At 40.5% G+C, this 11,710-nt stretch overlaps 1 protein-coding gene across 1 annotated transcript; it reads left to right on the top strand.

Annotated features, from left to right (window-relative positions):
* Positions 1 to 183: 183 nt before the first annotated feature.
* Positions 184 to 11,277, top strand: zgc:63863 (uncharacterized protein LOC393372 homolog). The gene is made up of 10 exons (XM_053334617.1): positions 184 to 384; positions 1,491 to 1,545; positions 2,370 to 2,500; positions 2,600 to 2,680; positions 3,257 to 3,443; positions 3,605 to 3,706; positions 5,698 to 5,839; positions 6,687 to 6,871; positions 7,480 to 7,589; positions 9,542 to 11,277. Exons 1-10 carry the CDS (start codon positions 315 to 317, stop codon positions 9,721 to 9,723), a joined length of 1,245 nt encoding a protein of 414 aa, XP_053190592.1. The 5' UTR covers positions 184 to 314; the 3' UTR covers positions 9,724 to 11,277.
* The last annotated feature ends 433 nt before the right edge of the window (positions 11,278 to 11,710 follow it).

An 11,710-nucleotide genomic window follows, 5' to 3' on the forward strand; every position in this document is an offset into this window, starting at 1 on the left:
TTGCCCACTATCGCTCAAATGTCAGAACTACAAAACTACAGTCAGGTGAGATTGCGGCGTGCGTCGGTGGGAAAGCCAATCACGTTCGAGAATTTTGTCACGTTGCATTTCTAACCAATCACAGCGCAGCAGAGTGCCGTCAGTTAGGTTGAGCTTTTCAGACAGCCACACAGCTGTTGAGAGAGACGTCGTTATGGCAGACAAAATCAATATATTATTATTTTAAACCTATTTAAAGGTCCAACTTTTTATTTTGGCGTTTGCCTATGGCACAACAGAAACCTCGTCATTTAGTGCTCAGTTTTTAAAGGGGGATGAAAAGACTCAAGAGGAAGAAACATAACGTCGGAGTTGAGGTGAATGGGGAACGATCTGTCACAAGAGGTGAGACGACCAACTGTTAGCTAGCTAGGTAACGATTAAGGTATTGGCAACACAATAGTCACACAAAGCTATTTATTTAATGAAAACACACCGGTAAATCACCTCATATCGATAAACAGTACGTGTACGCCACAGACTCAAAGTTCGACAGTCCAGCCTACTTGGCTTAACATAATTTACTTTAATACTATTACAGCAGCCTCTTGACTTATAATCATAGACTGTGTAAAAGGCTTATAATACAAGACACTGAGCACAAGTTGTCCGCTGTTTTCATGACCTGCAACCTTTAATCACCCTCTGTGTCTCTTTTTAGCCTTTAATCATAATAAACTTTAGCTTTATAGCTACAAGTGCTGCTTGCGTGGCAGCTTGTTGGCCAACTTAGACAGCTAGAAAACTCCCAGACAGGTAGAGGACAGCAGGAGATAACATATTCTACTCACTGTGCCACCCACTTCATCATTCAACACTTGATTTCTGTTTAACCTATAGTTTGTAATAATAATAATAACTTTATTTGTATATCACCTTTCATACAAGAAATGCACCCCAAAGTTACATGCGCCAAGTGGTTACATGCAAAACACATTTAGTGTGTGTAATGGTATATTGTAATTAAATTGTTTGCATTAAAGACAATAGATCAATCTTTATTTGTATAGTGCCAAATCACAAAGTCATATTTATAGTTTTTAATATAAGCAGGAAAGCTTGTGTCAGTTAATGTACTAACTAATATATCATGATATATTGATTATTTATCCCAGAACGTTATATTTTTGATCGTGTGTGTTTCTTGAAGATGATTGCTAGCCTCTATTTATAACCTCAACATGATCACATTCCTTCCTTGATTACTTCATCTTTCATCTCCCCACATCTTTCTGTCCCTCTACCCCACCCTTATGCTTTGCTTGTTGTCTTTTTCTTTTCCCTCTGTGTGTTCTTCCCAGTCTTTGTCTCTTTTTAACATCTGCTTTGTCACGGCTCTGTCTGTCTTTCATTCCTCCAATATCTCTTTTTTCTTCCTTTTCTCCTCTCATCCTCCTTCTCTCACTCTGTATTACTTATCTCTCATCCTCACATCTCTTTCTCTTTTACAGAACCAGATTGTGGCAGGAAACAGAAGTTGGCTGAGATCCATCAGGCTTTGAACAGGTTTATATTGATATAATCAATTACAGTTTGCCTGTTAAGTTGGCTTTCTTCTAAGCTGACCAGTATTCGCAGTATAAGTGGAGCTGCTGAAATGCTAATTTTATATTATTTCCCTGAATTTGACACATTTAGTCAAAGCAACTTCTGGATTAGTGAAACATTTATTTGAATTGGCTAAAAATTAGCAAACTTTCTCGAAATGCTCATATTTGTAGAGTCCTTCAAAGCTTTGACAATTTCCATTCTACAAAATGCCTCCATTAGCACTAGAGCAAAAGGCCACAGAGTGTGTTTTCCCCAGTGGAAATGTCTCCCTCTGCTCGTCCAACACGCTGTTCCACAATTAGATGACAAGCATTTGTCCACAGACAGTGACCTTCATCACTCCCTCCTTAGCTGATTTCACACATGAAGATTACTCACATTTTCACAGAGGAATAGTGTCACATGGGTCATGAAGACTTGAGTGTTGCAAGGCATGTGAGACTAGTTGATAAATAGTGCATGGATGCTTGTGCTGAATTGTCCAAGTGTTGCACCAACAGCAGCCAGACGAATTGCACAAAACAATAGTTGTCTCAGTTCACCCAACAAGACATGTGGATACACATCCTATTGTCATCAGCACGGGGCAGATTTCAGGATGTTAGTCATGGAATTTGACTGTCTTTAGTCTAAGGATGTTCATGAATCCTTGTTAAACTTAAAAAAGATAAAAGTGCATCCAAAGAATAGTCACAGTGGGAGTTTTTTGCTTTATGAGAAGACATAAAAAGTAGTTAATCACAATGAATAATGCTCACTTCTGCCTATTGAATGGACAGTGATCCAGTGGACATTGAGACCCTGAGGAGCGCAGCAGCCAGTAAGGGAGGACTGCTCACTGATGAACTGAGGAGGAAAGTCTGGCCCAAACTGCTGAGCATCAATGTGTATGATCTACCACACAAACCTGGTTAGTGGTTGACTGTTATTAATATTGACTGGTTTGATGAATACTACATAATACTAATAACACTAACAGTAATGATTGCATATTTTTTTTCTGTTGCAGGTCGAGATGTGAGGGACAACCACAAGGACTACAACCAAGTAGTCCTGGATGTCAGGAGATCTATGAAGCGTTTTCCTAAAGGTCTGTGCGTGTGCTATCTCTAAAGATAGCTGTATAGCTGAGGCTGACTTTTATCAAATTTTACCCCTGTATCTTTTGCAACATGCAGATATCTGGCCATAATTAATTAACTGAGTAAAAGCTGCACCGGAATTTTTTATTGTCATGAGACGCCTGTTTTGTCAGCCGAAATCACAAGCTGGGTGATGGAACAGATAAAACCATCCCACCTTTTCTGTCTGGGAGGCTGTTCATGGTTCAGTCTCAATTAATTGTGGTGTCATCTATTTTAAACGTTTAAAGCAGCAGTGAATGAGGGAAAGCTGGACTAACAACATTAGGTCCTTAGTTTCAATAATCTATGTTTGTAATGTTAAGCTACTCCATAAATATGAAGTTGTAGAATTTGACAGGTCTTACAAAAAACGTTAGAAACAGCTTAGTTTTTTGTGTGCTTATGAACTCATATGTCTGGCCTGTAATAAAACCCAGGAATTATGATAATGTGTTGCACTCTTCATATCAATGACAGACACAGGCAAGCTCCCAGGTTGCTTCTTAGATGTGATAATGAATCAGTTCCTCGGCTTCTCTCAGGTATGCCAGCCGCAGAGAGAGCCGTACTTCAGGAGCAGCTCATTGACATCATCCTGGTGGTTTTGAAATGTAACCCTCAGCTCCACTACTATCAGGGCTACCACGATGTGGCTGTCACTCTGTTGCTGGTAGTCGGGGAGCGGATGGCCATTGCCATGCTGCACACTCTGTCCAAATATCACCTCAGGTAGTGTATTTTATGTTTTCCTGTTGAACAAACAATTTTATGTCAACTGAATACGTTAATTGTAAGCAGCTTAAACTCAAAACTTTTTAACAGATACCATTAAGCAGCCAAGTTCTGATTAGTCCTTCACTAATACTTTTATATTTTGTGTCTCTCTCTAGGGATTTCATGGATCCTACTATGGACAGCACTAAACACATTTTAAACTATTTAATGCCAATATTGGAACAAGTAGATACAGAACTACACGACTTCATGATCAGGTACATATTCACACACACAAACACAGTTTGAAATATGTTCTGTTGATGCTTGCATTAACTTGTGTCTCATTTTATTAAACAAACAAACAAAAAAACCCAAAGCATGTAAACGGTCACACAGAAAGGGTTTTTTTAAGGTAATGCAGCTCCACTTTTCGGTTCCATGTAGCTTTTGTTTGTATTCAATTTGAATTAATTTACTGTAAGTTTCTTTGAACAAAACCACCTGCCAAATGAAGGTAATGTAATGTAAGCAACAACCACTAGAGGGCATTAAAGTGTTGACTTTCACCTGTGAGGTTCACAGTGAAACAAAGAGGCCAGTGTATTGTTGAATTGGACCTGAATTCAAAATTCATTCTCAGTGGAGAATCCTGATGTCAGATGGTCCACCAGCTGCTTCAGAGTCTTTTCTCTCCAGCCAGATTTGCACAATGTTAACCTTTTGTGAGTAATTTTATAGTGCAATTAATCAAGCAATGATATGTATAAATTCCATTTTTAGTTTATTGAAACAGCATCAACAGAAGAATGCATGTTAAGATTGCAATCAGCTTGATCAATGTTGGTGTGTGTGGTGAAGATTGGGATTTAGTGTTTGCCAGTTAATGATTTGCCCTCTAAGGTATTTCGGTGTGTGTGTGTGTGTGTGTGTGCGTGTGTCTGCGTCTACAGTACCTCTGCTGTCTCGTTGCCTGTTCATAATTGATGCTGTGCTGGCAACCTCCAGATTTGCAGACTACTGTCAACTCACATACACGCTCACACAATAACAAAAAGCACAAAAAAACAAGACATGGCACGCGGAGAAAAACGGCAGGATAAACAACACCCCACTTCAAAGTTTGGAAAGCTCTTTCTAGTGTGTGCTTCCTCTTCCCCTCTCCTGCCTTCTTATCTCTGCCCTATCTCATGCTCTCACTTCTTTTTAGCTCCTTTTATTTTCCCTTTTTCACTTCATTCTTTTTCTCCATCCATCCCATTACACACGCTTCCTGCCCTTTGCTCCTTCTTTGCACCCCTCCCCCTCTCCATCACCATCATCGCTGGCTTCCTTTCACTTGTCACTCCCTCCTCCTTGTACTCATCCTTCTCCCTCCCCAAATGTTCCTATCCAATATTTATCAACAACCTCTCAGAGTTTCCAATTTACTTGAGACTCTGTCAAAAATAACTACAACAGACAAAGATACCAAGGGAGAGCGTGGGAGGGTTATAAACTGTTTATGGAGGTACAGAAATGTGTTCTGCTTTGACATCTGTGGGGGCCAATCTTAAGAAACTGGGGTTTAATGACCCTGTTTAAGGGGATGAGCGGGAAAGTTCCTTCTGGATCTTGGTATATTACGTATAACAAAGAAATCTCATCTCTGAGGTTCTCATATGAGCCTTTTCTAAGCTTTGAACTGCAAATCACAATCAGCAAACAGGACTGGCTCAGGTCGTCGACAAATGACCTGTGTGTGGAACTTTGGTAGAATATACATGTGCATTTTTTGGTATTTAATTAAGATTTGATCATAGCTGTGTATCACATTTCATCCAACTTACTATAAATGATGTATATTCATATATATATTTCTGCACACCACTTTTCAAAGTATACCATTAGTTTGTAGTGTGATATCCTACCTTGCATGTGCCATTAGTTTTCATTAATTTCATACAGTGTGAGAATTTCATCTTGCAGAGTCTTTCTTCATATGATGGATTTTTTAGGATTATGTAGTTAACTGATCTTTCAGTTAAATGAAGTTTAGATAAATAAGGCAATGCAATATTATTTGTATAGCACCTTTCAGCAACAAGACAATTCAATGTGCTTTTCATAAGACAAAGGCAAGATATAAAACACAAGGCAATATTAAAAAAATACATATAGATATATTTTTTAAAAATACTAAAGAATATAGGAAAAATGGAAAAATAGGTATGTCGGACTTTCTTTTAACATTATTGGCCTTTCTTTGTGTGTTTGCATTTTCTCTCAGATCGGAGGTGGGAACCATCTTTGCGCTGTCCTGGCTCATCACATGGTACGGCCACGTCCTGCCAGAGTCCAGACACACCCTGAGACTCTATGACTTCTTCCTGGCCTCCCACCCACTGATGCCCATCTACCTCGCTGCTGCGGTAAGAGGGATGCAAAGCCAGGGAAAATGAGTGAGAGCCAATGAGATTGTTTTCTTGTCAGTAATCCAGGACGCTCACACATGCACACAAACTCATACACACAGTAAGGCGGAGCACTGTGGAGTCACTGGACTAGTTAATTAGATACCTTTACCTCCTAATGAACAGATGAGAGAGAGAGAGAGTACGAAAGAGGGGAACACAGGAAAGGAGGGACAGAGGAAGAGATAAAAAGGGGAAAGCGAGGGGAAAGGGTGACGAGGAGACCTGACTGATGTTTTAGGGAAAAGGAAAGAGAGACAGCTTACAAAGGAAAAACATCCTTACATTTGAGACTTTTTTTCAGTTGCTTCACTCTGGAACAGCCTCATATCTTTTGGCTGCTTTTATCCGACAACCTTGGCATGTATGTTTACTGCTGGAACATGTATGTGTGTATCTTTTTGTTGTCTAGATGTTTACTTGTGTGTGTTTGTGTGTGTGGGGGGTGGGGGGATTTGAAGGGTTTTGTGCACGTTGATTAGTGTGTGCAATTGGGCACATTTCTCTTGTTTGTAGTATCAGTTTCTGTGTGTGTGTGTGTGTGTGTGTGTGTATTTGTAGGGGTTGGGCAAAAGGAGACTTCTGTTTGAAGTGTGTGTGAAACAACAAAGCAGAATGTAGTTCATGTTTCCTCCAAGGCTGCGTTCAGCGCACAGCATGGGGGGTTAACTCTTCATCTGCCTATTTCACCACTCAGCTCTCGTTCTGCCTCACTAGCAGCAATGAAACCAGCCAATAAACAACATGTTTGACCACAGTGAACAGCTTCAGGGTTAACACTTTTCACTCCTCCTCTCCTCATCAGATTGTGCTACACAGAGAGAAGGAGGTGAAGAAGACTGAATGTGACATGGCCATGGTCCACCACCTCCTCTCCCGCATCCCCCAGGACCTTCCATATGAACTTCTCATTGGCCAGTCCCAGGAGCTGTTCGACCAGTATCCTCCCTCGTTACTGGCCAAACGGGCAGCACTGCAGTCTCGCAAGAGGTGAGGCAGTTGCAACCGAAAATGGTTAATGATGTTAAAAACGTTTGGAGGTGGTGTGTATTGACTGTGGATAATGTGATGTAATTTCCTCAGTATCCAAGAGGGGATGCTGTAAAACACATCTAGACTGAGTGATGCTGCTGACATGCACAGATCTGTGTGTGTGTGTGTGTGTGTGTGTGTGTGTGTGTGTGTGATCCTTTTTCCACATTTTTTTATTGAGGAGAAACATTAGACTCAACTATTCTCTCACTCTGTGTATCCATCTCTTTTTCTCTCTCAGCAAGTGTCCTTCAGTGTTACAGTCATTGTTCAGGAGAGGAAGTGACATCACTGACACAAGGCCTTGACTGACTGATACTGAAAGATACTGATGTCCAATAATGCATTACACCCTTGGCTTCCTATACACATGAGCAACTGAGTTAGCAGTTTTTTTCAAAATTATCTCTCACACATTTTCCTTCACCTGCCTTCATCCATCAGCTTATCGTTCAGTCCATCTCTTCATGTCATTCCAGCTGTCCATGTTTCACCCACGACCTGACTCTGTGCTCCATCACTGGCTAACACCTCCACTCCATTCTCCTCCTCTGTTTCTTCTCCAGTCTGTCCATCAGTACCTTTAAGGCGTTTCAGCTCTCCACCCTCCACCAGAGGCCAGACTCAGTGCTTCAACGCCTCACCAAGGCCCAGGACTCCACCACCTCCAGACACGGTAAAAAAGACAACAATTGAATTCTTGTTAGAAACTCTTAGAAGTGGGGGTGAAATTTTATATTGACTGTGAGACCATAGGAACAGCTATTTCTACCCATCAAAATCCTTTGATTGCGTGTTTTTTGGTGCTTTACACAAGAACACTGTTGTTCAAAACAAGGCAACAATAAATATGTCATCCCCCCCTAACATGGCCCCCCTTTGGGCCAATCAATAACAAGTAAACAAATGTAGTAGCACCCCCATCAGACCAATCAAGTCCACATTTAAATATGCCAGAACAAAACAAAGAGATGCATTATTCCCGCAGGTTTTGTGGGAATCTGATCAGCCATGTCTGATATATTGTCTGTGATGTACAGCAAATCAAAAAAAATGTTGTAGCGTTCCCCTCAGACTGAACAGTGTAATATTAAAACTGATGCAAGCTATTCCCTGCAGTTCCATCAAAATTAAATTAACAGCATCCAAGATGGAGTGCATAACGGACAAAGAGCTGATCCTTAGCACCTCCTGACTTTACTGTGGCAGAGAATGAATGTGAGTCAGTAAGCCTGGCAAACAAGTTGGAATCACAATGTTAAACCTATGATGTATATTGGCTGACTACTGAACTTTAAAGACTTTTATTGTATTAATTGTCTGATACTATTTATGGATGGAATTTTTAAAGCTATAGTCATTCAATCTATATACATTCTCCAGTTGCATACTAAAGATATGAGATACAGTTAGGCGCACCCTGGTGGCCGAGTGGTCAGAGGGCATCCCATGTAATCGCAGTGTCCCTGGTTCGAATACGGCCAGGGACCTTTGCTGCAGGTCATATCCCTCTCTCTCTCCCTCTTTCCTGTTGGCTTCTATGCCAGTTACTATATAAATAAAGGCAAAAAAGCTCTAAGATAAATCTTAAAAATGTTTTTGCTAAATTCTTACCTTGCTGTGATGTAGAAGTATACTTCAGAGTGTGTCAGTATACTGGGACATCACAGCCTCTCCTCTTCTGACAGCACCCAAACCACACCAGTCAATAACGCTGGATGTAGTCTGAGGTGCAGCAGACTTAAAACTCTCAACCAGAGAGGGCAGTGTAACATTATAACCCAATGAATCCTCTCAGCCCACGGTTTGTTTGGTGTATCATAAACATATTCACAGTTGCTGCTCTTCTGTTCCTTCTCAAACGGAGTAGCCAGTTGTGTTTGCTGCTCCTGATAGGCTATACATCCGTAATTTCAACTGGAACTTTGAATCCTGTATTATCATTATTATTATTATTATTATTATTATTTTTAGTATAATTATTATTATTATTATTATTTGTATGAATATTAAAGTGCATTTTCCACTAGGTTTACTTACAGGTAGCTAAAACTAAACCAGTGCAAGAAATCCAACCTTCATGAAAGCCATAATTATGTTTTTATTGAGAGATGTTGATCCAACTTCAGGGTGGAGTTGTGTCCAATATTTATATTTATATCAATGTGTACCCTCATTGATATAAATAGAGTGAGCCAAATATTTGAAATACCTCTCAGAATAATACAGTGAAGATCAAAAGCACCACAGAAAGTTGGACAGCTCTCTAAAGCAGTTTCAACAAAAAAGTTAACAGTAAAACAATCGTAAAGGTAGAATTTATTGCAGGGTATTACATTAGGAGGTAAAGGTTTTCCTTTACCATTTTGACCTCTTGTTAATATAAGTGAGAGTATTGATGTTAGCAGAAATCATGGAGCAGGATAATTCTCAATGTATTTCGATGCTTCTGCCCCTTGCTCCTAGTGTTTTGATATTCTTTGAACCCTTTTTTAGTTTTTGTCCCAGTAGCAAAATGCAGCTTGATCCTCCTACGGTTCAAATTTGAGCTCTGTGCAGCCTCTTGACCCTTAATATCTCTGGCCCTCACAGTCTGACCCCCTCCTCCTCCTTGTTCTGTCCTCGCAGCCTCTCGACACTCTGGCCTGGAAGCTGCTTTGCCCCAGGACAGAGGCCAGCTGTGGGGGAAGGGGAACAAGATGGTGAAAATGGCAGTGTGGGGGCTGTCCGCCACTCTTGGGGCGGCCGTGTTCGCCGTGGCCCAGACGGCCATGGACTGGGGACCTGAAGTGTTACTACAACTGTTCTGATGGTGGCGGTGGGGATTTAGACTGTTAGATACACACATTTGACACATGGTGACAGCACACATTATCTGTTCTTCAGATGGATAAACAACATATAAAAAAACACAAATACACCATCACAGACTTTGAAGACTTGAAACTTGTTCCTCTTGTTGAGAGGGGAAAAGCAGGAGGTCAGTTATCTTGGTGCCAAACAGGTTGTTGCTACTCAACCACGATGAACATATGTTGACTCGTAGAGCCTCAGGATGTGTGTGAGTGTGTGTTGTATGTTCCTGGATGTGCATGCCAGACCTCCTACCACATGTATGACACTAACACATCTTGCTTTTTCAGGCTGTTGCGAACATGTAACCACTTGTTTTACATGCGCATCTCTGTATGTTTCCTGTTTGCTGATTATTTTTCTAATACTCGTTTTTAAGCTGTCATGCTCATTACGCTGCATTTCTGTTGATAGTGTTTTTAGTGCGCCTGTTGGATCAGCAGCCATATCTAAGAGCCAAAAGTGCCCCTAGCCAGCACAGCGACACATGAATACAAATTATTAAAGAGCGGTGTTTTCTGCTGAAAGCTTCCAGTTATGAGCGAAGAAGGAGAGCAGGAGAGAAAATGTGAGAAAGAGGGAGGGAGGTATGGAGGGAGATTTTACCTGTGAGCCACTGGTATTAATTGTTTTACTCCAGGTTTCAGTGAGTTACAATTACAGTAGAGGAGCTGCTGCTGCCCCAAAAGTGAACATTACACACAGTTAGTCTGCAGAAAAGCAGCCCTCATGCAAGCAACGGGCCTGTTGCAGATACATTTTGCAGGAGGTATTGAAACTCATATTTTTTTAATACGTTATTTTTATATTTTCTGTAGCAGTTTTCTAGATGTTGTGGCCCACCACTGCTGAATAAGTATGGGGAAGACACCAGTACTTTTACATTCTTAAAATATTTACCAGGTTTGCGCCAACATCCACCCTGAACAGCCGTCAGCAGAGCTGCAGTACTTGTACTCCATTCTCCTCAACATCATGTTCCTCTTCAGCATTTACAGCTTCAAAATAATTTTACTGCTACATTCGGGGCTGAGTATTTTTAATGTAAATTTCACAATTAAATTGTGTTTTGTTTTTTAATTATCTATTATAATTTGAAGAAGAAAACTACCTGCATCTCCTCTGGCAGTACCTGACATAGATATTGCTGGACCAAAGTGTTTGTTTGACCAGAAACTTAATCACAGAGTTTCATAAGCTGAAAAAGGTATATTAATAATACAAGCTGTTTCCAACTGAGGTACATACATATGTAAAGAACGTAGGGGTTTCTCCAAACAGCAACGGTATGCTGTGTGTGTTGATTTATATTCTGAAATATTTATCACCTTTTACTAGCATGTAGCCCAGCTGCATCTGTTAACACAACTTCACCGGAGTCACAACACTCTCCTCCCTCCACTTCCTCTATCATCAGATTTATGTAGAATATGTCACATGTTCATACAGCTGCATGTACAGTAGCGCATGTGCGCTTTTGAATTCAGTTGCTTTGGAGCATATGAATTCAACTGGTACGTAGTCTGTTGTCTGCTTATAGTACTCAAGAGTACAGTTCATCAACAGTAAGCACCAGAGGAAAACGACGGTACATAAATGACAAACAAAGATGTTTTAAAGGGTAATTTGGCTGTAAATGTGTTGTACGAACCCAGAGCTCCAGAAAAATCACATTTCTAGCTTCAGGGCAGTCAGGATTGCTGAGTAGTTAACAAATCAGTCAATTAATCTGTCAGTTGATTAATTAGATTTAGACTTTCTTCAGAAAATGCGCTAATCAGTCAGTCAATATTTTAGGCCATCAGTAAATCGATCAGTGGATTGTAACTCAGGTAGTCGACTGGTCTGCAGACCAGTTAGCAGCTCAATATGTGAGCGGTTCAGACATCCAGTCACTTAGTAACCTGTGCTGGTTGTTTGAATGACTTCAGCTTTTCAGTTCAG

The sequence above is a fragment of the Scomber japonicus genome, chromosome 15 (genome assembly GCF_027409825.1).
Source record: "Scomber japonicus isolate fScoJap1 chromosome 15, fScoJap1.pri, whole genome shotgun sequence".
Lineage (NCBI taxonomy): Eukaryota > Metazoa > Chordata > Actinopteri > Scombriformes > Scombridae > Scomber > Scomber japonicus.